Here is a 27,693-nt window from a genome sequence, read left to right on the forward strand (position 1 = left end):
TTTATGAACACATAACAGACTGTTTTTGCTTCTCAGTGATCTCAAAATTCTAACATGCCGTAAGATTCTATAATTACTACTCTAAGTGATCATTTGTGGACACGGGCCAAACTCGAATACCATTTTTATCAAAGAAGAGAACTAAATGAAAAGTTCAGAAATGTTTTAAGATGGCGAAGTGACAGTAACATTTAAAAAAAAAAAACATGTGTAGTGGAAAGTTTAGTTCATGTCCACTAAAGATTTTAAAATGCTTTCAACTATCCTTGTGGTCTAAACAGTCAAGAAAATGGCTAGATTTTTTTTCCTACTGTGTACTTACACAGTTTCTAAGAACTGACTGGATAGTGTAACTCACGAAAATTTTTAAAAGATTAACTGAGAAACCCAAGTAGCCATGGGGCAAGTTCGCATTACACTTTATTAAGATCATGTGCTTTGCCTCGGAGCATCTGAGAGAACCATCCCATCAGATCCAACTCCTTTAGTTTCTCACGTTTTGGCCTTTAAGATGCGGAGATCACGGGAGGCCGCATCAAAAGGAAGGATTACACATCAAAGGTAAAACTTTCAAGTACGTACAGTATTTGTCTCTTTTGCGGCAACGTATACCCCAATTTCCTATATGCCTACCCTTTTTCTGTGGCTTCTCAGAACAATATTCCTAAAACGAGAAGGAAGGGCGGGAATCAGGACTTGAGCTTCTGCCAAGGAGAACAAGGCCCTCTAAGGAAGCCAGGAACTGTCTCTCTTCACACTGCCCCTGAGAGCATCCAAGCGGGGAGAAACTCAAGCGCGGGGTAGGAAGCAAGACTGAGGGGCCTCAGACCGAGCTTTTGGAAAATAGAAAAGTCTCGCTCTCTGCCCCTCAGCCTAACTTCCTTTATTTCCTCACAAGTTTCTCCCTCAAACTTCGGGCTTCCATCCGGGAAAATGTACGGGGGAGGGGAATCTATGTTCCTCAGGACTTCTCGTTTTTTCCCGTCTCTACCCCTGACGACACAGTCCCTTCACTTCCAGCGCATTTAAAACTCCTCGGCCAAAGACACAGTCGCCGTAGTTTCTCATCCCCCAGCCTGACCCTAACTCCCGGATCACTCACTGCCTGCCCGGAATCGCCATCTTGCTCCCGTGTCCGCTGAACGTGGCCGACGCCTCCGTGACGCTGACGCCCATGTCGTCACGTAAACTCTCGCGCGGCTTTGGGTGGCCCGGATCCCGCTTGTCGGTTGAATCGCTGGTCTGAGTCACTTCTATGGTACTGGGAATCGGATCCAGTGACCTCTGTTTTGTTTCGGAGCCCACCGGCTGCCTCAAAATCTGTAGGAGAAAGGAATGACAACGTTCTAGGCCAGTTGTTCGCAGTGTGTGGTTCTGGGACCAGCGGCATCAGCAACACCGGAGATACTGTTAAAATGACAAATTCTCGGGCCCCACCCCAAACCTGCACAATCAGAAACTTTGGAGTGAAGCGAGTTATCTGAATTTTAACCAGCGGGTAATTCTGATAAAGTTTGAAAACCACTGCCATGGCTATCGATATTCCCCCTACCCCCTTCCAAGTGTTCACTTTAACTGGTTCAGGATAATTAGGCGAAAAATGAAAATCTGTGTATTAATAATACCTTACATAGGACCAAAATTATTATTAAAAAAAAATTTTTTTTTTGAGACGGAGTTTCGCTCTTGTTGCCCAGGCTAGAGTGCAAAGGCGCGAACTCGGTTACCTCAACCTCCGCCTCCCGGGTTCAAGCGATTCTCCTGCCTCAGCCTCCCGAGTAGCTGGGATTACAGGCATGTGCCACCACGCCCGGCTAATTTTGTATTTTTAGTAGAGACGGGGTTTCTCCATGTTGGTCAGGCTGGTCTCGAACTCCCGACCTCGGGTGATCCGCCCGACTCGGCCTCCCAAATTGCTGGGATTACAGGCATGAGCCACCGCGCCCGGCCCAAGGACCAAAATTATTAATAATACTGTTCACGGGCCATTGGGTATAGGAATCAGGATCATATATGATACTTTTTTTTTTTTTTTTTTTTGAGACGTAGTCTCGCTCTTGTCGCCCAGGCTGGAGTGCAGTGGCATAATCTTGGCTCACTGCAACCTCCGCCTCCCAGGTTCAGACGATTCTCCTGCCTCAGCCTCCTGAGTAGCTGAGATTACAGGCGTCCGCCACCATGCCTGGCTAATTTTTGTATTTTTTTAGTAGAGGCGGGGTTTCACCATGTTGGCCAGGCTGGTCTCAAAACTCCTGACCTCATGTGACCCACCCGCCTCAGCCTCCCAAAGTGCTGGGATTACAGGCGTGAGCCACCGTGCCTGGCCCGTATATGATACCTTTTTGAAAACTCTGCCCACATCTGTGCACTCATTCACTCTTGGTTCATTCCCAGCTAGTCTCAGAGCAGCCAAAGAGATCAATTACTGAGATAAGGATGTTGAAATCTCCAACTATAATTGCGAATTTGCTTCTCCTTTCAATTCTATCAGTTTGTGTCATGTATTTTGAAGTTAGGTATGTAAACATTTAGGATTGTTACGTTCTCTTGCATTAACCTCTACTAACCTCTATAGCATTAAGAAGTGGCCCTCTTTATTCCTTTATTCTTCTTTGTCTGCTTGGTCTGCTATCAATATAACTAGCTTTCTTTTGATTAATGCTAGCATAGTGTATCTTTTTCAACCCATTTTAATCTATTTGTGTATTTACATTCTAATTGGATCACTTGTTGACAGAAAATAGTTGGGTCTTGCTTTTTTATCCAGTCTGACAGTCTCTTCCATTTAATTTGGATGCTTAAAACATTTTCATTAAAGTGACTATGATTGCAGGCTGGGTGGGGTGGCTCAGGCCTGTAGTCCCAGCACTTTGGGAGGTTGAGGCCAGCATGCACAACATAGCCAGACCCCATCTCAAAAAAAAAAAAAAAAAGTTTGATTGCTATTTGTTTTCTATTTTTCCCAACTGTGATTCAGCTTATGATTTTCATGCTTCAGCTTCCTTTGTTGGTTTATTGACCATACTTCTTTGCTTGTTATATAAGCTGTTGCTTTAGGGTTTCTAATATATGTCTTAAACTTATCACAATCTGCCTTAAAGTAAGAATCTACCACTTTGTGTATAGTATAAGAAGCTTAGAAAAGCATACTTCCATTTTATCTCCTAGTTTTGTGCTATTGTCACTATGTCATAAATGCACAATAAATTATTTTTGCTATAAAAAGTAACTTCGTTTTTAAAAAGATTTTTTTGAATAGGAAAAATACGTTTACCCACATATTTATCATTTCTGGTGTTTCCATGTCTTTGTATAGATTCAGATTTCTATCTAGTATAATATTTTTAAAAATATTTTTAAAAAGTTTTATTGAGCGATAATTCACATATCATACAATTCATTCATTTAAAGTGTGCAATTCAGTGGGGTTTAGTATAGTCAAGTTGTATGTTTAGTATAGTCATAGTTGTACTACCCTCACCACAATCAATTTTAGTTTAGTTTTTTTTTTTTTGAGACAGAGCCTTGCTCTGTTTCCCAGGCTGGAGAGCTATGGTGCATCTCAGCTCACTGCAAGCTCCTGGGTTCAAGCCTCCTGGGTTCAAGCGATTCTCCTGCCTCAGCCTCCTAAATAGCTGGGATTACAGGCGCCCACCACAACACCCAGCTAATTTTTGTATTTTTAGTAGAGACAGGGTTTCTCCATGTTGGCCAGGGTGGTCTCAAACCCCTGACCTCAGGTGATCCACCCGCCTCAGCCTCCCAAAGTGCTGGGATCACAGGTGTGAGCCACTGCACCTGGCCAATTTTAGATTATTTTTAATACCCAACAAAGAAACCATATACCTATTAGCCACTCCTATTTTCCTCCAAATCCCCCAGTCCTAGGTAAATATTTTATGTCTATAGACTTGAAGTTCTATCAGTTTTAGCTTCATGTACTTTGAAGCTCTGTTATTAGGTTTAAGATTGTAATGTCTTCTTAATTGACTTTTCATTATCAAATAACCTTTATCATTATAATATTCTTTGCTCTGAAATCTACTTGTGTGATATTATAGCACTCCAGTTTTCTTTTGACATTAACTCTAGGGAAAGCAAAAGGATGTACAGGAATGGAAAATAATTGTAATTTACAACATGGCTAAGCTGTAAATAGCATACATAATCATGATAATATAAACACTGAATATTGATCTATTCTGATTACATTACCATGTAATAATATTGGGAAGAATGGATGGGAAGCGTGTGTGTATATATGCTGAGGAAGGAGCTAAATCTTTGTATTGTATACTGGGAGATTAATAGATATTGCCTAAATCGGAAAACAAAAGTAGCCACACAAGCATGTAATTTAACAATATAGAGGTAAATGTCAAAACCACAGCTAAAATAGGGGTTGGCAAACTTTTTCTGCAGTCAGATAGCAAATAGTTTAGTCCATGTGACCCATATGGTTTTTGTGGCCACTACTCAACTCTGCCCTGGTAATGTGAAAGCAGCCACAGACATGGGCATAGCTATTCCAATAAAACTTTATTTACCATACCAGGCAGCTGGCCAGATTTGGCCAATGGGCTGTTTACCAACTCCTGAGCAAAAAGAATTGAAAGTAGCTGACTCAGAAGCAAGGAAAATAAAGGTAAGGTGGGGCTGGGAAATGCTGTGGTCTCAACAGACCTTGTATAACAGAATGACTTTTTATGAGTATGTGTTACTTTGCTTAAAATAAAGAGTAAAAAATAAAGCCCCCTGCCAGGGCTGCCTGCCTCTTGCTTGAATAGACTGAATGGGGAATTAGTTACCCATAATTACCCAGGGGAGAACTCAATATCCTAGATAATTTGAGTTTTTCAATTGTTATATTCTGTATTCTTCCATTGCCTTTGGGACATTTTAATGAAGCAGTCATGGGATTTTCCCTAGGCTAGAAGGGACAATTTCTCAGATGCAGTGTTGTAGAGTCTGCAGCAGTGGTGGTAACTGCAGCGGTGAGTAAGGGCACAGAGAAGCCTCCTAACATTTTAGAACCCAACTTTTGAAACTTTAACAAGAAATGCTGTAAGGACAAGCTGGGTAAACCAGTAAAAGATAGTATCATCACTACCATCCTCATGGATGTTATACAACAGAAATTTCCAATCATCTTAAACTTCCAGAACAGAACAGTTGACTAAATTGGATCCATTACCGAAACCCTTGGATCTTCCACTTAATCTTTTGACACTAGTGTTACTAATGTTAACTTCACTACTTTCAGTTTCTTCTCTTTGCACCCAATCTTTTCCCCAACCAACTACTCACACCTTTTCTCTACCTATAGTTTCTGCTAACTTGTAGCATCTTGAAGGCAGTATGCACCAACTTCCTTCAAGGCCTGTCATGACACCTTTGGCCTCTCTAAGCACTTAATTTCCTTTTATTTTTTAAATTTTTATTTTTTATTTATTTATTTACTTATTTATTTTTGGAGATGGAGTATCATTCTGTTGCCCAGACCGGAGTGCAGTGGTGTGATCTTGGCTCACTGCAACCTCCACCTCCCAGGTTCAAGCAATTCTTCTACCTCAGCCTCCCGAGTAGCTGGGATTACAGGCATGCACCACCACGCCCGGCTAATTTTGTATTTTTAGTAGAGACAGGGTTTCACCATATTGGCCAGGCTGGTCTCAAACTCCTGACCTGGTGATCCACCCGCCTCGGCCTCCCAAATTGCTGGCATTACAGGTGTGAGCCACCGCACCGGCCTTAATTTCCTTTTAGACACTGCTCCCATTGCTGTTTCCCAGTTTGGCTTGTCCATGGTTTGGGTGCTTTTTATATTAGGCCATTTCACAAATTGGTCTCACTTTGGTAAGGGGTCACCCCTAATTCAAACAACTGTAGCTACAGAGTCAGTCACGTAATGGCCACCCAGGGTTGCCTCATCACTTGAAGTCCTTGGGCAGGACAGTCTAAGCTCAGACAGTAGATGGAGGAGAGGTTAAATACGGTTAATGACTAGGAGATGGTACACCTACTGAGGGTAGTAACCAAGTTTAAGGGCAGAGAAATTAGGCAATATTTATTTATTTATAAATTTAACAAATTTGACCAAGAAAAAGATTATGGAACTGGACAGCATTCTAGACCAAAGATGGTTCACAATGGCCCTTCTTGCAAAGTGGTGAGCTATATTTATAACCAGAAAACAGGTGAAATAGGTAATATTTAATTCACTGATCTTGTCAGTTGAGAGAGGTTTTTTAATTAAAATTTTTATTTTTGCTTTAAAAAATCTGTTTAACTTTTAGGTTCGGGGGTACATGTGCAAGTTTGTTATATAGGTAAACTTGTGTCATGGGGGTTCACTGTACAGATTATTTCATCACCCAGGTACGAAGTCTAGTATCCAATAGTTACTTTTTCTGATCCTGAGAGAGGTCTTTGTAACAAGATTCTGTGGAAGGAGAGTAAGAACATGGCATCGATGATGTGGGGTGAGGTTTTTGGGACTGGCATTGCATAAAACCTCATATATGAGAGGAATGCACAATTCTTTTTTTTTTTTTTTCAAGACGGAGTTTCGCTCTTGTTGCCCAGGCTGGAGTGCAATGGCGCGATCTCAGCTCACTGCAACCTCCACCTCCCGGGTTCAAGTGATTCTCCTGCCTCAGCCTCCCGAGTAGCTGGTATTACAGGCATGTGCCACCATGCCCGGCTAATTTTGTATTTTTAGCAGAGACGGGTTTTCTCCATGTTGGTCAGGCTGGTCTCCAACTCCTGACCTCGGTTGATCCGCCCGCCTCAGCCTCCCAAAGTGCTGGGATTACAGGCATGAGCCACTGCGCCTGGCCTGCACAATTCTTAAATTACCTTCAAATGGTCTTTTGAGTTAGAAGATTGAGAATGTCTAGAAGTTCAGGGCATCTGGTCGCTTAAGCATATTTAGATTAAGAGGGAATTGGCTGGGTGCACTGGCTCACGCCTGTAATCTCAGCACTTTTGGAGGCTGAGGGGGCCAATCACTTGAGGCCAGGAGTTCAAGACCAGCCTGGCCAACATGGTGAAACTTGTCTCTACTAAAAATACAAAAATTAGCCAGGTGTGATGGTGCGTGCCTGTCATCCCAGCTACTTGGGAGGCTGAGGCACAAGAATCACTTGAACCCGGGAGGTAGAGGTTGCAGTGAGCCAACATTGCACCACTGCACTCCAGCCTGGGTGACAGAGTAAGGCTCTGTCTCAAAAAAAAAAAAAAAAAAAAAAAAGAGGGAATAGGAGGCCAATTACAAAAGACCACATGTTGTATACAAAATGTCCAGATGGGCAAATCGGTAGAGAAAAAAAATTAGCGGTTGCCTAGGGCTGGGGGTAGGGGAAAGTGGGGAGTGACTGCTAATGGGTATGTGGTTTCTTATTGGGATGATCAAAATTTTCAGCGGGCGCGATGGCTCACGCCTGTAATCCCAGCACTTTGGTAGGCCAAGGTGGGCGGATCACGAGGTCAGGAGCTCGAGATCAGCCTGGCAAACATAGCGAAAACCCGTCTTTACTAAAAATACAAAAGATTAGCCGAGCGTGGTGGCCGGCGCCTGTAATCCCAGCTACTTAGGAGGCTGAGGCAGGAGAATCGCTTGAACCCAGGAGGCTTGAACCCAGGAGGTTGCAGTGACCCAAGATGCACCACAGCACTCCAGCCTGGGCAACAGAGCAAGGCTCTGTCTCAAAAAAAAAAAAAAAAAAAAAAAAAAAAATCTAAAGTTGATTGTGGTAAGGGTAGTACAACTCTGTGAATATACAAAAAAAAAAAAAAAAAAGTAATTCTACGCTATAATGGGTAACTTTTATGGTATGTGGATATGTTAGTAAAGCTGTTTAAAAAGGCAATTGGAGCTTTTTTGAGATTCCATTGTCATTATCTTGATACTTCATGTTGTTCCTGAGTCATGACAAGCCAAAAGTATAAAAGAAAGTGAAGCTGGGTGCAGTGGCTCATGCCTGTAATTTCAACACTTTGGGAGGCCGAGGCGGGAGGATCACTTGAGTCCAGCAGTTTAAGGCTGCAGTGAGCTATGATCAAGCCACTGCACTCCAGCCTAGGGGACAGAGCGAGACCCTGTCACTTAAAAAAATAAAAAAGAAAGCAAAGGAGAGAAAGTGGTCTGGATGGTCTACACTGTACAGTGTCATTGTTACCTATGAGCTATCAGGAAAGAGCCAATAACAAATTCAGTTAATCAAGTCCAAGCTTCTGAAGCATATGTAAGTATAAGTAAATAAATAAATCTATTAACAGCGAAATAAATGGATTTAGATATAAATCTGTATCTAACCTTCGTCAGGTATAAATAACACCTTCCTCACTCAAAATATAAGCTCCTAAGGTTAAGGGACAGTATTTTACTTGAATGATTATTTAATAAATTTAACCAATCTGGCTTGTTTGGCTGCAAATTTTAAAGTAGTTTTCAAAAGACTGACAGCATGGTCATTAGCCTAGTAAGAAAGTTGGAAAGTGTGAGATTTCTAGGGTGCTGGCAAGGGCAATAAACCAGAAATTATGTGCTAGGTCCGCTCTGCCTCTTATGCCTGTTGTGAACTGGGCAACTCATTTATAAAATAAAATAGAGATAATATCAGGACTACCCACTTTATAGATTATTGGAAGAATCAAATAAGCTAGTATGCGAAAACACTTCAAGTTAAAGTGCCATGCAAATGTATGATATTTTTCATCAAGCTAGAAGTCCTTTAGTTAATTTAATTTCCAGGATAACGGTTACAAACATGGCATTCTGCAAAATCTTTCCTTCCTTGCCACCTAAAATGCCATTTGTATTCACAGTGAACTCTGTAAACTTGCTCTGAAGCCATCAGGATATGTGGCTATGAGTTTAATATCTTCAAGAACACTGTTCCTTGGAATGTTGCTCTGAAGGCCCTAAAAAGCCCCCTTCCAAATATGAAACAGGCATATAGGTTAAAACTGGCATGTGATCATCCGAGAGAGGAGGACTGGTAATAACACTGCCCTCTTATCAGAAAAGGTTAAAAAGGGACGGCCAATCTCAAATTATAAGATATTTGGACACATCACATTTTGTCAATCTAATAAAGAAAATAAAGTTTAATTTCCCAAAATTTTATTAAAACTGGACTCTGTCATCAGATATCTATTGCAAAGATGAAATCTCACCACAGAGCAGTAAAGTTTGTCATAAAAACAAGCTTTAAACAAATATAAATTCTTTTTGTACTTTTGAACTGAAGAGGTTTTTATCATTAAAAAAGTGTCTTCTTTTTTCCATGAGTCATGGACATTTTCCCACAAGAATTTCTGTTCATTAAAATGACTTTTGAGTACCCCATAAATATGTACAACTACTATGTACCCACAAAAATTAAAAATTAAAAAGTTAAAAACCAAAAGCAACTTTTGAGTTGTTAAGGCAAGAGTATGGAGGCAGAGAGAGGGAAGAGGCGATGTTTAGATAAGTCTTTGAAAAATTAGAAAAACAACTCTCAGTCCATTTCTTAAAAATCTTTATTATTTGGTATTCTTTTGGTTTATCTTTATTATTTGGTATTCTATTTGGTATTCTTGTTTTCTAAATCCTCAGTTGTTACTTTGAACCTTATAAGAATGAAAAATAACTACCCAATCAACCATAACAGTTCCACAGCAGATACAAAGCTCAAACTGAAAGGAAGCTTTCAAATATATTCTATAACATACTTAAATACACTTGGCTATGGCTACCTTAGCTGGGTATTTTTTGGCTAAATTTCTTCTTAGGTAGCACTTTTGGGTTTAGAAAGTGCTGAGATAAATATTAGCAGCAGAAGACATTTATAGGTACCCCTTTCCAATGGAAAATATTTTATAGTTAACAAACAAAACTGAACACAAACAAAGGATCCTAAATACAGTATCAATTCCATTATCATCCATTATCACTTCTCTTGCAAACCTTCCCCTGGCATTTTTGCATACATATAATTGTCAGTCTTGGAGGGCAACGGAGGTGTAATACCACTATTTAGTTGTTTGGTTATCTTCGTGAGAGCTGAACAGATGTGTATCCAGTGGTATAGATGTTCAATGACAACATTACCAAATTTCCATACTTCAGTTCGGGAATGATCTGCATCAGGGAAAAAAAAGTAAGAGTGGAGAGTTTTGCACTTTACTATTAAAATTATAAGTTCTAATATTATGATTAAAGTTCATTAGATATGTTTTGAGTCAAAACCAAGCAGAATCTTGCGTAAATATGTAATTACAGGAATATGATAAATTTTGGTATAGTCATACAATGGAATACTTAACAGCAGTTAACAAAGAATTAGAGTTATTTGTATTCATGAATAAATCTCAAAATATTCAATACAAAAAGTAAGTTATAGAATAATGTGTACTTTTGGGCACAATTAAACGGCTTTAAAACCTGCAAGATAGTATTATATTATTTATGGATTCATTAGCATATAGTAAAAATAAGAAATCATGCATGAAACCAATACCAAATTCATGATAGTATTATCTCTAGGGAAAGACGAGAAGACAGTGGGATCGAGGAAAGATAGAAATCCTCAACTGTTCCTATAATGTTTTCTTTAAAAAGTCTAACTCAAATATAGTGTTAAGATTGGATATAGAATATAGCTTCATAATGACTATGCAGGTATTATTCTCTATACTTGCATGTTTGAAATATTTCCTAATTAAAATTTAAAGCTATATAGTAACTGCACACCATTATATGTTTTAAGTTTTTTAAATTGAAAACTGTTAAACTGTCATTCATAAAAGTTGCTTTTTCCCAGGAGTCAATGACTAATATTCAAACAGAATGGTCCAATGGAAAGACTATGTAGAGTTGAACAGATCTTGGCTCTACACCAATGAGTTTTGTCACTTAACTGCTCTGAGCCTCAGTTTCTTCTTCCATAAAACAAAATTGTAAGAATTGTTTTTTTCTTTTGAGACAGGGTCTTGCCCTGTTGCCCAGGCTGGAGTGCAGTGGCACGATCATGGCTCACTGCAGCCTCAACCTCCCATGCTCAGGTGATCCTCCCACTTCAGCCTCCCAAGTAGCTGGGACCAGAGGCTGAGAAAATATATGTGAAGATCTGTCACAGAGTAGTTGCTCAAAAATATTAACTACCGGCTGGGCACGGTGACTCACACCTGTAATCCCAGCACATTGGGAGGCAGAGGCAAGTGGATCACTTGAGGTCAGGAGTTTGAGATCAGCCTGGCCAACATGGTGAAACCCCATCTCTACTAAAAATACAAAAATTAGCCAGGCGTGGTGGCGGACACCTGTGATCCCAGCTACTTGGGAAGCTGAGGCAGGAGAATCGCTTGGACCTGGGAGGTGGAGGTTGCAGTGAACTGAGATTGTGCCACTGCACTCCAGCCTGGGTGGCAGAGTGAGACTCCATTTCAAAAAATAATAATAATAATAATTACCCCCTTTCTTTCAGATGCCTCTCATCCACAAGTCTATTTTATTCATTTCTGTTATTCCTAGTAACTAACTCAGTGCCTAACCCAATACATGTTTGCTGATTTGAGTAAACCATTTGGTTATAACTGAGTTAAAGCTTTATTATTTATTTATTTATAATTATAAATAAATAATTTATTCATTATCTTTAATAATAGAGACAGGGTCTTATGTTGCCCAGGCTAGTCTTGAACTTCTGGCCTCAAGCAATCCTCCCACCTCGGCCTCCTAAAGTGCTGGGATTACAGCCATGAGCCACTGAACCTGGCTTTTTTTTTAATTGAGTAAAAGCTTTTAAATATCAAGTCTTCTATCCAATAGCTTATTAACAGTAATGACAATGATCTATTAGAATTGCTAAGCAGAACATATTTTATTTTCTTGTCTTTTATCAACACAAAGGAACAAGATTCTCTGAATTAGGTTTAGCTGTCCTATGGTTTGGAAGGAACTATACAACAAAAGGTATAATATGGGATAGGAATGGCACGTAAAATGTGGAAAACATTCACAAGTCTCAATTTTTATTTGAAGCTGACTTTAAAGCGTGGATCCAATTAATTTTCTAAAATTCTCTGTTTTAACACACACGCACACACACACACCACCCTGGCATTGTCTTTTCTCATTCAATTATAAGTGTTCAATAAATGTTAAATTGAAACATTAAATTAAAGAATAATGAATTAGGTTTCTCAAATACTAAAATTCTTTCCAGATTATAGCTCAGTAACATTAGAGAGAATTATGAATAAAAACAAAACAGATGCTGGTCATGAGATCACATTCAAAATACCTGATTCATCTCATTTTATGAGCAATACTAGACCAATCGACATACATACTTAAAATATTGAAGGTGCATTTGTTATAATTCATCTCTCTTTCTGTTTTTTGTTTTGTTTTGTTTGTTTGTTTCGTTTTTTGAGATGGAGTCTCACTCTGTCACCCAGGCTGGAGTGCAGTGGCACCTTGTGGGCTCACTGCAACCTCCGTCTCCTGGGTTCAAGCGATTTTCCTGCCTCAGCCTCCCAAGTAGCTGGGATTACAGACGCCCATCACCAGGCCTGGCTAATTTTTATATTTTTGGTAGAGACGGGGTTTCATCATGTTGGCCAGGCTGGTCTCGAACTCGTGACCTCAGATGATCGGCCTCCCAAGGTGCTGGGATTACAGGCGTGAGCAACCGCGCTCGGCCAATTCATCTCTCTTTCTGTTAATTAGTTTCCTGGAAACCCTGCAAGGTAAATGATACAGGTTTCCAAAGATAATGTTTCAATGCTATGAAGCTAAATAAAATTCACCCTAGGACACTCCTAAAAGTCCTTATTTTCGGAGACAAAACAGCTCTGCTGCTCCCCTCAGCTTTTCTTCCGCCCTTCCCTAATGCCCATGAAGAGCTCTGTTCCTTTGACCCCTGCCACAGTGTTCTTATCTGAACATCCACATGAGCAGACGCCCATCTGCAAGCCATTATTAAGCTAGTCGCCATCTCCATGGTGATTCAACGACACGGGGATGGTGAGCGAGGTCGCTCTCTTTCACAAGGCCCTGTTGCTTATTTCCTGTCTTATTGTTACCGAGACAGAAGCTCCGAAAGTGTCTGGACGGCGGTTCCTGTTTCCCTGTCCTTTCCAGAGGTTGATGCGTTAACGACCGGCTCTAACGATTCCTCTAATGAGCCTCCAGCGCTCTGCTGGGTTCCCTATTAACGGTTGAGTGCTACTGCCCTCTTGTGGTAGATGCAGGCCGGATCTTTGCAGCTTGACCCACGACAGACCCCACTCACACAGACTTTGCAATTTTTTCAAGCAGATAAACGCTTCTTTTATAACCATAGAAATAACGCTTTTTTTTTTTTTGCTTTGCTTTGGAAAAGTGTATAGTAAATTATTTGAATATATCTAAGCTATAGAGAGTACTGGGTGACCTTTGAGTCTATCTATGGACATTAGTTCAGAAACATGACATTTTTGTAGGTTCTAGTTTAATCAAACTTTTAATTACATAGTGAATTCATTATGCTGGAAACACTGGGCTATAGTAGGATATTTCTGAATTAAAACTCCTTTTATGGATCCCTGCTTTTAACACTGGATTAATAAAGTTAAATCTTTTGGGGATGATGGATAATTAGTATAGATGGGCAAAGCAAAAAGAAAGAAGTACTTAAGCTTCAAGTACAAAAGCTAAAATGTAACTGCTCCTTTCAACTAACAATCCAAGATCAGCCGCATTTGTTGATGTTCCTCTCTTTCATTAGTTCTCTTAGTTTTAGTTCTCATTTCTATTGCTTCACATACCCCAAGTCACTCCTTGACAGCCACACACAATAAACTGAAGGTCCTTGCAGCAATAGGAGGGTATGTGTATGCAAATTTCTTTTCTTTTCTTTTTTAGATGGAGTTTTGCTCTTGTTGTCCAGCCTGGAGTGCAATGGCGTGATCTTGGCTCACTGCAACCTCCACCTCATGGGTTCAAGCCATTCTCCTGCCTCAGCCTCCTGAGTAGTTGGGACTACAGGCATGCACGCCTGGCTAATTCTTCTGTATTATTAGTAGAGATGGGGTTTCACCACGTTGGCCAGGCTGGTCTTGAACTCCTGACCTCAGGTGATCCACGTGCCTTGGCCTCCCAAAGTGCTGGGATTACAGGTGTGAGCCACCGCGCCCGGTAATATATGCAAATTTCAATCAATCTTTTTGTAGGCAGGAGAACTTACATTTGCCATGGCAATCGGGAATTTAATATGTCATTGTTAATTTAATATGGTCCCAAAGGCACTGTAGTGTACTGCCTCCCAGATTTATCAGGAAAAATATCAATGTTACACGGGGAGTTAAAAACACATTTTTCTCTAGTAATCGAAGTTTGAGGGGGAAGTTTGTTCCAGGATGAATGCTGAGTTCTTGCACGTATATCAGTTTCATTCCCATGGCAAGCATATTTCTGTATGGTGTCACAAGCATAATTTCTGTACAATATCACATAATTTCTATACAATATCACATGTAGTGGCTTTTTAAATGATGTAGCTATAAATCAAGTCATGTGTAAATTGAAATCAATGCAAATTATATTTACAAAATTCATAGTTTAATGTAGTGGCCTCCAAACTCTTTTGCTCATGTACCTCTATCAGTAACAAACATTGAGCATGTGCCCATATATATATATATATTTATAATATATATATTTATCAATTATTTATTTTAAAACATTTTAAACAAAAAATAGAAATTAACAATGAGTTAAAACCATTATAAAGAAAAGTCCTTTGGCCGGATGCAGTGGCTCACGCATGTAATCTCAACACTTGGGAGGACAAGGCAGGTGGATTGCTTGAGTCCTGGAGTTCAAAACCAGCCTGGGCAACATGGTCTGTCTCTACAAAAAATACAAAAATTATTTGTATTTTTGAGTCCTGGAGTTCAAAACCAGCCTGGGCATGGTGGTGTGGGCCTCTAGTGTCAGCTACTAGGGAGGCTCAGGTGGGAGGAGGGAGAATCACCTGAGCCTGAGAGGGAGAGGTTGCAGTAAGCCAAGATTGTGCCACTGTACTTCGGCCTGGGTGACAGAGTGAGACCTTGTCTCCAAAAAAAGAAAGAAAGAAAAAAAGAAAAGTCCTTAGTCCTTTGGTATTTTTCTTTCTTTCTTTCTGTCTTTCAATGTCTCAACAGAATCATCTTTGATATTTTTCTTGCGCCCTAGAGAGAGTTTTTAAAAAAATCTTCTGGGGTGCTTCCACTTAACTTTGGAGACCACCAAGTTAAAATATGAAAGAAATTGACTGGATAATGCTTTTCTAGATGATTAACATGCATTCAATTTTGCTACATCTGAAATTCCTACGAAGACTAATGTAAAGGAAAAGAAAGAAGAAAAGAAAAAGAAAAAGAAGACATAAGGGCCGGGTATGGTGGCTCATGCCTATAATCCCAGCTACTCAGGAGGCTGAGGCAGGAGAATCACCTAAGCCCAGGAGTTCAAGGTTACAGTGAGCCATGATCACACCACTGCACTCCAGCCTGGGTGACAGAGACAGACCCTGCCTCTATAATTAATTAATTAATTAATTAATAAAAGAAGACATAAAACCAATGATAGAAAGATCAGGAGAAAAGAAACACCAATATTTAATTCCTACTCCCACTGCCTCAAAGTCCCAACAACTTCTTCTCCCATCTTCACTCTGGCTGATGACTCTGCTTTCAGCTTCTCTGTAAGATTGACACAATCAGAAGGCAACTTCCATAGACTCCCACCAGCACACCTACCCACTCACTCTCATCGGCACCCATATTCTCCTTCCGTAGACTCCTACCAGCACACCTACCCACTCACTCTCATCTGCACCCATGTTCTCTGTCCTCTTGCTGTCTTAAGCCAATTCCTCCCTTGGTGCGGTAGATCCAGGGTAGTCAAATAATTCATTGCTCAAATTGGTACACTTGAGAGAGAAAGAGGATGCTAACTGGACAAGTCACCAGAACAACAAGCAAAAACTTGGGCTGTTCCAAGGTAAACATAGAACGTATGGTTACTCTAACAGCCCATCCTCTCTGACGTGCTTGAGGACATTGTTTCAGGAATTCTCTATCTTCAACATTGTCAACTTCTTGCTTTCTACAGGATTTCCCATCAGAATGAAGCCTGCTGTTATCTCTCCCATCTGAGAAACAAAACAAAACCTTGACCCCATTTCCTCCTCCGGTTACCACACCATTCTTTGCTCCCCTTTGTGGCAAAACATTCAGAATCTTCTCTACTCAGTCTTCCCACCTAGGGGACTTTCCTCTCTTTGCCAATCATCTATTCACCAACCAATCTCGATTTTATATCTCCAGCTTAGACCTTTCTCGAAAACTCCAGATTTATTTAACCATCTACATAGTCACATCTCTACTTCCATATCTAATAGATATCTCAAACTCAGCATGTCAAAATCTGAACACTTCATCTCCCCCAACCAAAGCCTGCTCCACCTACGTGTTCTCAATCTCAGCTGATGGTAACTCCATCCTTCCAAACCATGGAGTCAACCTTGGCTCCTCTGTTTCTTTCTCATTCCACACTCAAACTGTCAAGATATATTTTGGCTCTGCCTCTCAAATATATATAATATGACCACTTTTCACCATTTCCACCAGATTCCTGCAACAACTCCTCTAGTTGGTCTCTCTGCTTCTCTTCTTGACCTCCAAAGTGTCTTCTCATTACAGCAGCAGGGTGATCCTTTTAAAACATAGGTCATATCATTCCTCTGCTTAAAACCTTGCAATGGCTCTAATTCACTGGGTGTTGTGGCTCATGCTTGTAATCCCACACTTTGGAGGACAAGGCAGGAGGATCACCATAAGCCATAAAATCAAGACATTATGATAGTCTTCAAGACCCTAATTGATTCAGTCCTCCATTACCTCCTGAACTCATCTCCTTACTTACCTCCCGTTCTCTGACCCTGCTGCTGACACAGTGGCCTCCTTGTTGCTATTTGAAAACACTGGTTGTTTCTGCCTTAGGGCCTTTGCTTTGGCTTTTTTCTCTGCCTGGAATACTCTTTTTCTTTTCTTAGGATAAAATAACATCAAGCAACACCTGGAATATTCCTTCTACATTCATATGGCTGATTCCCTCGCTTCCTTCACATCTTTGCTTAAATCTCACCTTTTTTTTTTTGAACGGAGTCTCACTCTGTCGCCTAGGTTGGAGCATAGTGGTGCGATCTTGGCTCACTGCAACCTCCGCCTCCTGGGTTGCAACAATTCACCTGCCTCAGCCTCCTGAGTAGCTGGGATTACAGGTGCCTGCCACCATGCCCAGCTAATTTTTGTATTTTTAGTAGAGATGGGGTTTCGCATGTTAGCCAGGCTGGTCTTGAACTCCTGACCTCAGGTGATCCACCCACCTCAGCCTCTCAGAGTGCTGGGATTACAGGCATGAGCCACCACGCCTGGCCTAAATCTCACCTTCTTGATAAGGCCTACCTGACTATTTAAATTTGCAGCCCATGCCTCCTCCCTGCTTCCCACCTTTGCATCCACTGCCTTACTCGACTTTGCTTTTTCCCCCATAGCACTTATTTTCTACCATAGTGTATAATTTATTATGTTTATTGTTATCCTCTGCTCTCCCCTTTAGAATGTAGGCTTCTTGAGGGCGGGGATCTTGTTCTATGTCATTCACTACTGTACCCTCGGAACCTAGAATAGGGCCTGTCACATGGATAGCACTGAGATAATTTTAGTTGAGTGAAAGACAGAACAACAAAATTTGAAAAATATAAAGCAGATGAAGAAGTGGTAGCAGACAGGAGAAAAGTGGAATCCTAAATCAGCAGTGGAGAAAGCCTAGAACCAACCTTCTGTATATCCCAGAATCCTCAAAGGGTTCAGAAGGGTTTGTTGAAGCTGTTTAGGAAAGAGGAGAGAAAATATAGGGATTTTGAAGACTGAATCTAGGAGATCCAATGTCTGAATAATAGGAATTCCAAAGAGTGAATACAGAAAAAAGAGGGCAGGGCCACCACCAGCCTTATAGGTCACCTTTGTGTAAAGGTGAGAAAAACACACCTACTGTGAGGGAACGCGCTCTGTGGGCACACAGCTTGGTGAATGAAAAAGATGCTCCTCCTCCAAGCAGATGTTAAGGCACACAGTCTAGTGAATGGAATCCGGGATACATTTTGGCCCCCACCCACCTCCTCAGCAGAGCACCTTTGTGCAGTGTACAAACTGCACAGCTGTAAGTAGCAATCTTGATGCCATGGAGGAAGTCATCCAGCACTTAACAACCTAGATTTCACAATTGAAAAAGCCCAGCCAGTATCCAGATCGATGGATGAAAACAGACCCATAAAAAGGCATATCATTATGAAATTTTTGCAACTTTGGGGATGAAGGGATGATTCTACAGCTTCTGGAGAGATATAAAACAAAGAAAGGTCACACCGATTTAGAAAGGCTTCAGACTTCTTAACAGCAATCTTTGCCTTTTTTTTTTTTTTTTTTTTTTTAGAGATTAAGTCTTACTTTGTTGCCCAGGCTGGAGTGCAGTGGCACGATCATGGCCCACTGCAGCCTTAACTGGGCTCAGCTTCTTGAGTAGCTGGAACTACAGGCATATGCCACCAGACCTGGCAAAGTTTTTCATTTTTTTTGTGGGGACAGGATCTCACTATGTTGCCCAGGCTGTCAACAGCAATCTTTAAAGTTGGATGACAATGGAGTCTTTTCCACAAAAAGTTAAACATAGAGTTACCATATGTTTGCACTCCAAAGGTATGTATACAAGAGAGCTGAAAATACATGTTTACACAAAAACTTGTAAACAAATGTTAATGGAGGCATAATTCAGTAGCCAAAAAGTGGAAACAACCTACATGTGCATCAACTGATAGATGAATAAACAGAATGTTGTCTATCATAGAATATTATTCAGCCACACATGCAAAAATGAAGTACTGATACAAGCTAGAACATAGATGGACCTTGAAAACATGCTAAGTGAAAGAAGCCAGATACAAACGGCTACCTATTGTGTGATTCCATGTATATGAAATGTCCAGAATAGGTAAATCCATAGAGACAGAAAGTAGATTAGTGGCTCCCAGGAGCTAGAGGGAGAGGAAAGAAGTGACTGCTAATGGGTACAGGGTTTCTATTTGGGGTGATGAAAATGTTCTAAAATTACATAGTGGTGATAACTGCACAATCTGGGATATATATTCAAAACCACTAAATTCTACACTTTAAAATGTACAAAGAGTGAAATTTATGGCATGTGAATTATGTCTCAGTTTTTAAAAAAGACAATGGAAAGCCAGGTGTGGTGGCAGCAGTCCTGTAGCTACTTGGGAGGCTGAGGTGGAAGGACAGCTTAAGCCCAGGAGTTTTTTTTTTTCTCTGTAGACAGGGTCTCGTTCTGTGGCCCAGGCTGGAGTGTAGTGGTGCAAACATGGCTCACTGCAGCCTCAACCTCCTGGGTTCAAGCGATCCTCCCACCTCAGCTCTCCTGACTAGCTGGAACTACAGGCACATGCCACTACTCCCAGCTTTTTTTTTTTCCAAGTTTTTTGCAGAGACAGGGTCTCAGTATGTTGCCCAGGCTGCTCTTGAACTCCTGGGCTCAAGCGATCAGCCCACCTCAGCCTCCCAAAGTGCTGGGATTACAGGCATGAGCCACTGATAGAGAAAGAATTGAAGCCTGGGTATGGTGGCTCATGTCTGTAATCCCAGCACTTTGGGAGGCTGAGGTGGGAGAATCCCTTGAGGTCAGGAGTTTAAGACTAGCCTGGTAATATAGTGAGACCCCCACCTCTACAAAAAATAAAAAAATTAGTTGGGCGTGGTGGCACGCGCCTATAGTCCCAGCTACTTGGAAACCTGAGCCCAGAGGATTGCTTGAGCCAGGGAGGTCGAGGCTGCAGTGAGCTCTGATTGTGGCACTGCACTCCAGCCTGAGTGATAGAGTGGGGCCCTGTCTCAAAACACAAAACAAAACAAAAACAGAGGAACTGAGATCTCTAGAAGAGATGGCTTTGGGAAAAGAAAATAAATTAGAACTAATAAATTACCTGATAGAACTGTCTTATGGGAGAGAAAATGGAAGGGGTGGGAATTATCAAGAAGTACAAATAAAACTAAGAAAGTTTAAAAATAAAAGACAATTATTTACTTCAGGAAAAAAAAATGAGGAATCAAAATATGCTACAATCCTCAGCTGTGTATAATATTTGCATAGGCAAAATCATGTAAACATTGCATCTTTAACCCCAAATTATAAATATAACTACATTGGGAGGATGGGGTAAGAGAATGGTGGTATAACAGAACAAAATCTTCATTTATAATCAGAGGAAATTGACTGATAAGGTTTAAAATTGATGAGTCAAAAGACAGCAATATGTGCATAATAGAAATAGATGTGCAAATGCCAAGAAGAAACAGTGAAAGAACAAAACATGGTTGCCTCTGGCGAGGGGGACTGAAGAGTATGAAAGAGAAGATATGGGCTAGTGACTCTTTTTAGGCTTTTAGTTCTATGTGACCTTTTCAATTACTTTAATAAAAAATTTAAAGCCGGCTCAGTGGCTCACGCCTGTAATCCCAGCACTTTGGGAGGCCGAGGGGGCAGATCATCTGAGCTCAGGAGTTTGAGACCAGTCTGACCAAGACAGAGAAACCCTGCCTCTACTAAAAATACAAAATTAGCTGGGCAGGGTGGCACATGCCTGTAATCCCAGCTACTCGGGAGGCTGAGGCAGGAGAATCGCTTGAACCTGGGAGGCAGAGGTTGCGGTGAGCCGAGATCACGCCATTGCACTTCAGCCTGGGCAACAAGAGCGAAACTCCATCTCAAAAAAAAATATATATGTATATGTATATGTATATGTATATGTATATGTATATGTATATGTAATTGTGACTGCGGTAGTGGCTCATGCCTGTAACCCCAGCACTTTGGGAGCCATGGCAGGTGGATCACCTGAGGTCAGGAGTTCGAGACCAGCCTGGTCAACATGGTGCAACCCCGTCTCTACTAAAAATACAAAAATTAGCCAAGCGTGGTGGCACGTGCCTGTAATCCCAGCTACTGGGGAGGCTGAGGCAGGAGAATCTCTTGAACCCGGGAGTCAGAGGTTGTAGTGAGCTGAGATTGGGCCACTGCATTCCAACCTGGGTGACAGAGCAAGACTCCATCTCAAAAAAAAAAATATATATATATATATATATATATAATATTTATATCCTTTCAGGATAAAAGACAGTTTTAACAGCCACTAAAATTTTAAAAAATGAGTGTCAAATTAAATAGAAAAATGTTCTTATTAAACCAAGTTTTTTTTCTAGAGACGGTATCCACTATGTTGCCCAGGCTGGAGTGCAGTGCTATTCACAGGCACCATCATTGTGCACCACAGTCTTGAACTTCTGGCCCCAAGCAATCCTTGTGCCTCAGCTTCCCAAGTAGCTGGGACCACAGGTGCACGCCACCATGCTCCACGTCTCATCAAGCTCATTTTTAAAAGTCTTTAATCAGATATCAAAGTAGCAGTAATGTTATCTATACATGTAAAACTGTATTTAGTTGTTCCTCTTAATAACTACTGTTAGAAAATTTCAAAATTTAAATCACAAGAAGTGATAAGAAACATAAAGAGAATGGCTGGTTCGATTGTCTTTTTTCCTCTGAATAACTTGGAACTGAAAAGCAGGGGGTTTGCCTGCATGGGAAATAGGTCAAACATCCAGGCCTGAGATCTTTACCCAGAACAGAGTGTTATACCCTTCTCTTGTGCATTGTATGAGTACTTGTCTAATATCATAACTCGTAACTAAAAGGGATTTTTAAGGGGCTCTTGCCAGGACAAAGGAAATCTGTTCTCAAGCTGAACTGATATCTCCTCCTCCATGGCCTAAAATCTGTGAGCAACTTGTAAATAAATGGCGCACTCTTAGCTCTCTATTAAACCCAAGTCTAGCTGCGATGGCAAGTTTTTTCCTTAAGAGGGAGCCAACAATTCCCATTCAAGATGACTAAGTCCAAAAAGACAGCAGAGAACTGTAATTGAATCCAAACCAATGTTAGCATACAGAAGGTTTAAATGAATAGGAGAGAACAATGTTCTTGGTGTCTGGTTGTCCATTTTGGCTTGACCCATTTCAAAGAAAAAGGCACGTCCTCAGAGTTGCAGATTCAGTGCTGTTTCCTACTTGTTATTTCTGGATTGTCGGTAGAATCATTCTACCAAGGTTCCTGTCAGGTCCTTAGCTGTGCAGTGGGGAGTTAAGGAATGAGTCATGTTCCATTTTTGTAATGGAGTTGCAGGGAGCGTGGCACCTATGAGAGCCACCATGATGGCAGCAGTAGCAATTAGGGAAGGATCTCCCAGGGAAGGCGAATCTTGAAGATAAAAGTTAATTAGGACTGTGAGTCCAGCAGTCCTCCCCTGAAGGCACCTTCCTTCATTGTCACCCTTAGAGGATCATGGTGTCATTTTATTGAGGAAGCTGGTGGGTTTCTTTATAAATGGTGACAGCACTGAGCCTCTGGCTGCTTTGACAGAGTTGGAGCTCTGGGACCCCTGTAGGAGAAGTGGAGGGCCGGGGGCACTCCTGCCAAGACCAATGTCTGTGGACTTGTAAACACTTGGATTTAGGGGAGGAGGTATGGTCACTTGGCAGAGACACCCAGGTTCTACACAGAAAAGTGATTCTGGTTATACTTGCAATAGGGGACAGCTCTTCTTGCCTCTGGGTCTAAGAACATTTCCAAACAGGCAACATCTGTCTAAAATTCCTGGGAGGGAGACATGCAGCAGTTATGGGGCATCCTGAACGACCAGGTGAGGCTGGCAGCAGAGGTCCAAAGTGGAGTGGGGAGAATAGGTCCTTGAGAGGGTGGTCAAGTCATGAATCTCCAGGTAGAAAAGACCAACTACTAGGAGTATCTTACGCAAAGTGACAGAGAATAGTAGGCTATTGATGTACTACTGCAAACACAGCTGTCTGGGAGTGCTCACTGGAGTCAGAGGGTCCCCCACAGGGAAGTATGTCAGCAGCACTCACCTGCAATGGCACAGTCTTGGGAGGCCAGGCCTGCCCAACAAAGCTACCCAGTGTTACTTCACAGATGACTGGCTCAATCTAAAGGCAAGACACAGCTGCCTAGAGTTTCATCAGAATAAAAAAAGTACCTCCTTTTTGTTGTTGTTGTTTTTGAGACAGGATCTCATTCTGTTGCCCAGGCTGGAGTGCAGTGGCATGATCACATTTCACAGCAGCCTCAACCTCCTGGGCTCAAGTGATCTCCCACCTCAGCCTCCTGAGTAGCTGGGATTACAGGCGTGCACCACCACACCCAGTTAGTTTTTTTTTTTTTTTTTTTTTTTTTTGTAGAGACAAGATTTTGCCATGTTGTCCAGGCTAGTCTCCAACTTCTGGGCTCAAGCAATCTGCCCACGTTGGCCTCCCAAAGTGTCGGGATTACAGGTATGAGTCACTGTGCCTGGCCAAAAATACCCTTTTCTTTCTTTTTAAAAAAATTATTATTATACTGTAAGTTTTAGGGCACATGTGCACAACATGCAGGTTTGTTACATAGGTATACATGTGCCATGTTTGTTTGCTGCACCCATCAACTCGTCATTTACATTAGGAAATACTCTTTTCCTGAACTAGGATGAAGTGGGGGTGAGAGTTGGCAGTGGAAGCCCTAAGAAAGTATGGACACATTACCAGTCCTAATTCTGCCCTTTTGGTAAAATAATAGTTTGGAAGGCGTGGTGGGTTAGGAGCTATGCTATATAGTCCAGCAGTCTCTGCCTGTCACAGGCTGAACCTACAGGTATTATTGGTGACATTTCATTCTGGGTAGATTCGTGGAGTAGGGCCCTTACTTAAAGCTGCTAGGCCAGGTAAACTTCCAGCAGCAGACTGCCCTGCCTGAAGACTCCTCTCCTGGCACAAACAGAAAGGCACCCCGAAGAATTCCTCTCCCTTCCCCTAAGCTGGAAGCTTAGAATTTCCTGATATAACTGCATCTGAAGGAGAGAGGGTTGGTATCTGGGTGACCTACGAACTTTCTTGATTGCTGCGGAGACTGTGGTTAACGCTAAAGGCTTGGCGGCGGTGATTGGGGAGCCTATGGGCTATTTTCTGGCTAAGTCGGGCTCCGTTAACTGCAATTAATATTTCTTCCACCAGAGGGCACTATTGGAAAGCAGAAAGTGGTTGGTAGCGTTGGTGGTCAAGGCTGCTCAGGAATAAGCTAGGATAGTTCCCCGTTAATCCAGAAACTCTTCTGCGTTGGTCTAGAGCCTCCACAGATAGTAGGAGAGCGGGAAGAGGAGGAAAGGGATAGATTTAGTGAGCAATTTCTACAGAGCCATTTTCCCAGTTATGATTACTTTTCATAACAAAGAAAAAAACAAACTATAAATGAATTCCTCATCACAGCCTGAGGCCTCTGGTGGGAGAATACAGGTCAGTGGAGGACCTTGGGCCTCTGTTTGTATATTTACTCTCATATGTGGCCTATTCCCTGTGGCCAAACAGCTAATCGTCTTCTCCAACCCGAGAGCCTCGCTGCTCTCCATTCTTGGTGATTCTCCTCCTTGAAAAAGTCTATTATTTTCTTTGGTTATTTATTGAAGCTAAAGATAGCCTTTTTGCTTAAAATTTCCATTCTCATTGAAGCCCCATTTGCATTTTAAAAAATAAATAATGCACATGTAGTCAATAAGTGGGAGATAGATGTGCTTTTGAATTCTCAAAATGTGGCATAGACAATGACTTTGGGGAATGATGCAATAGATTACATAGTGTCCCTCCTCTTAGAAGACTTATAACTATTTTCTCCTAAAAACTGAATTTATGACCCACTTGCTTTATCCTAATAAAAATCACAACTGTGTTTTATTGCTGTTGGCATAGATTTAGGCTGTAATTAAGTGGAAATTTACCTCTGATATATTCATCAATAAGCTGTACATTAACTTCCACATGCTTGGCAGTTGGATCAAAGGCACAAATATTGTTGACTAAATATTTGTTAACATACTGTGAACAAACAACAAGAGAAAATTTATGGGATCACCAGGAAGCAGAAATACAGTGCCCAGTTCAACAGCTTACATAATTCCATTTATATAGATTTTAAAATAGGCAAAACCAATCAATGGTGTTAGAAGTGAAGATGATGGTTACCCATGGCCGGGTGTGGTGGCTCACGCCTGTAATCCCAGCACTTTGAGAGGCCCAGATGGGAGGACCACCTGAGGTCAGGAGTTCGAGACCAGCCTGGCTAACATGGTGAAACCCAGTTTCAACTAAAAATACAGAAAATTAGCTGGGCGTGGTGGCGGGCACCTGTAATCCCAGCTACTCGGGAGGCTGAGGCAGGAGAATTGCTTGAACCCAGGAGGCGGAGGTTGCAGTGAGCTGAGATAGCGCCATTGCACTCCAGCCTGGGCAACAAGAGTGAAACTCCGTCTCAAAAAAAAGATGATGGTTACCCTTGGGGTGGGTGGGGTGAAGGGATGATGAGGAAGGGTACAAAGGAGAGCTTTTGGGATTCCATAAATGCTCTATTTCTTGATCTAGGTCTGGTTACGTGAACGTGTTCCACTCAGTAAAAATTCTTGCGTTTGTACCCTTATGATTTATGCAATTATGATTTGTACAGTTAAATTTGTTTAGGCGATTCTTCAATTTAAAAGGTGTTTTTTAAAAAAAACTTACAAATTTACACTTATCCCAACTTCCAAAGTCACTTGAAAATTCCAACTCTGGATGAAAGAACAAGATAACCGCCTTCAGGATGTCACGCACTAGTTTCACGTTGGCTTCCAACTCCATAGATTTGCTGTCTTGAGGAGAATTTGGCTCTGTTACAAGAGTATGGTCATAGAGCAACAGTGACACAAATTCCATGGAATTGAGTAGTTGGATGCTTTCCTGTAGCTCAAGCAGCATGATTCGGAAGAAGAGAATTCCTGCCCGCTGGACTTCCCTGACATTTTCAATCTCTGGAACAACAAAATGATAGCTCACATTGCTGTTCAGTCTAATGTACATTGCTGTACATTACTTTTTCATAGGATTCTGAACATATTATAGTAAATGTTTTTGTCAAGAAAAAGCAGACCATATCCTTTGGTTTTAAACAATCTCAGTTTCTTTAGCCATGAAATCAAAAGAAAGAAATGAAATTACTCCTGGTGAAGCTCATAGGAAGAGAAAAGGCAAAAACTTGGGTTTTAGAGTTAGACCCTGGTTTGAACACACGCTGTCACCCTTATTAGTCTATTGTCTCTCTGAATATCCTTTTCCTCTTCTGTGAAAATGGGCTTAATCCCTACTTCCTTGGTTAGCTGTGAGAATTAGAGAAGATGATATATGTAAAAGTGCTTAGTTACAGGCGTTACACATAGTGAACACTTAGGAGACATGAAATTTCTCCTTTCTTCTTATCCCACTCTATGACATAGTTACAAATCCTTTGGCTCAATCCCACATAGTGTTACTCTGCTAATTCTATTCACTTCATTCTAGGAAGCCAAAGGTTTCCAGGCCTTCTTCCTCCCTCCCTCTCTCCAGCTGGCATTGCGCTGAGAGTAGCCTAGTGGATGTGGAATCACAAAAACTAAAGTCTAATCCTGGCTCTCCCACCAGCTTGCTATTGGACCTTAGATAATCCGCTTTACTTTTGCAGTCTTTAGCATCTTTATCTGTAAAACGAGATGTTCTGATTACTTAATGCTGTATAACATAGTGGGAAGAGCACCCAAATCTAGGTTCAAATCCAGCCCTCACCATTTCTTCACTGTGTGACTGGGGGCAATTTGCTTACTTTCCTCACCTGTAAATGGGGTATCACTATTCATCTCATGGGGTTATGGCAAGGATTGAATGAAATAATATCTGAAGCACATAATGGGGGTATTTAATACATGCTAGTTCTAGCTTGCCTTTATGAGCCCTTCCAGCTCTAAAACTGTAGGAATCTAACCACGAGAATGTGATTCCAGGCTGTTTCCTTTAATTTGTAGACATTACTCGTCAGTGCAAGACTGCATAAGGGAATTCCTTTTACATGAAAAGATGTGTATGTTGTAACAATTCATTTTAGAAAGTGCATATTTCATTGCACTGCCTGTGATTTCCCCAAAACCTATTAAACCTGTGAATTTAGACTGATGCCACATGAACGATACCTAAGATATATTTTTTCTTTATCTCTCCAGAGAACTCGCCAAGTATTTCATAGCAGGCCACTTGGACCACTTTCATCATTTTCTGTAGATCTTTATATTCTTGACACAACAACATCCTATTTTGGCCGATGTTAAAATCGAGGACTCCCAGAGCCTCTCCTGTTCTCTCACGAAGTGGAACTACTATATGCGTTTCTCCACAGGCAGAAGCCAGAACAACTTCTGAACTGTCAGTACATTTAAAGAGGAAATCTCTGAAATCAAAACCAAATAAGCACAAGGATATTAAACATCTGTCTGTTCACATCATTCCACCGAAACATATTGAATTACTCTCTTGTGCCTACCTCACTTCCACCATGCCAGCCCTGCTTGCTGTTTCATCTGCCTGGAGCATTCTAGCCCTTGATTTCACATGGCTGTCTGTTTGCTCACTCATGTCTCTGCTCAAACATCCCCTCGGCAGAGAAGGCGTCCC

At 41.3% G+C, this 27,693-nt stretch overlaps 2 protein-coding genes, 1 long non-coding RNA gene and 1 other non-coding gene across 43 annotated transcripts in view; 1 reads left to right on the plus strand and 3 right to left on the minus strand.

Annotated features, from left to right (window-relative positions):
- NSRP1 (nuclear speckle splicing regulatory protein 1) overlaps window positions 1-2,520 on the minus strand; it is a 72,844-nt gene extending 70,324 nt beyond the window's left edge. For 4 of the 28 annotated variants that reach the window (XM_054670103.2, XM_063798783.1, XM_063798785.1 and 1 more), the window contains exon 1: window positions 634-768. Coding sequence is in view for 2 of the 28 variants with exons in the window: in XM_511382.9 (XP_511382.6) it covers window positions 1,103-1,176 (74 nt within the window). In the remaining 26 variants the exon portion in view is untranslated. Of the gene's footprint in view, window positions 1-633; window positions 769-1,102; window positions 1,321-2,338 lie in introns of those variants that run through there. The other 24 variants (XM_063798777.1, XM_063798772.1, XM_063798774.1 and 21 more) reach the window with 15 other exon arrangements.
- LOC107969205 (uncharacterized) lies at window positions 57-27,524 on the plus strand. Of its 2 annotated transcripts, none has more exons than XR_001710873.2 (2): window positions 57-574; window positions 27,246-27,524. It is a non-coding gene; the product is annotated as an uncharacterized LOC107969205 (long non-coding RNA). The 2 variants fall into 2 exon arrangements; XR_002940196.2 differs by having other exon boundaries at window positions 57-561.
- On the minus strand, window positions 795-887 carry MIR423 (microRNA mir-423). Its single transcript, NR_035795.1, has one exon. It is a non-coding gene; the product is annotated as a microRNA mir-423 (primary transcript).
- The window catches only part of EFCAB5 (EF-hand calcium binding domain 5), a 183,718-nt gene continuing 165,535 nt past the window's right edge, over window positions 9,511-27,693 (minus strand). For 10 of the 12 annotated variants that reach the window (XM_016932088.4, XM_016932086.4, XM_063798744.1 and 7 more), the window contains 4 exons: window positions 27,216-27,469; window positions 25,741-26,027; window positions 24,963-25,059; window positions 9,511-10,129 (listed from right to left, as the gene is read on the minus strand). In XM_016932088.4, the coding sequence (XP_016787577.2) occupies window positions 9,939-10,129; window positions 24,963-25,059; window positions 25,741-26,027; window positions 27,216-27,469 (829 nt within the window). In that variant the 3' untranslated portion in view covers window positions 9,511-9,938. The remainder of the gene's footprint in view (window positions 10,130-24,962; window positions 25,060-25,740; window positions 26,028-27,215; window positions 27,470-27,693) is intronic. The other 2 variants (XM_054670093.2, XM_054670095.2) reach the window with 2 other exon arrangements.

The sequence above is a fragment of the Pan troglodytes genome, chromosome 19 (assembly GCF_028858775.2).
Source record: "Pan troglodytes isolate AG18354 chromosome 19, NHGRI_mPanTro3-v2.0_pri, whole genome shotgun sequence".
Lineage (NCBI taxonomy): Eukaryota > Metazoa > Chordata > Mammalia > Primates > Hominidae > Pan > Pan troglodytes.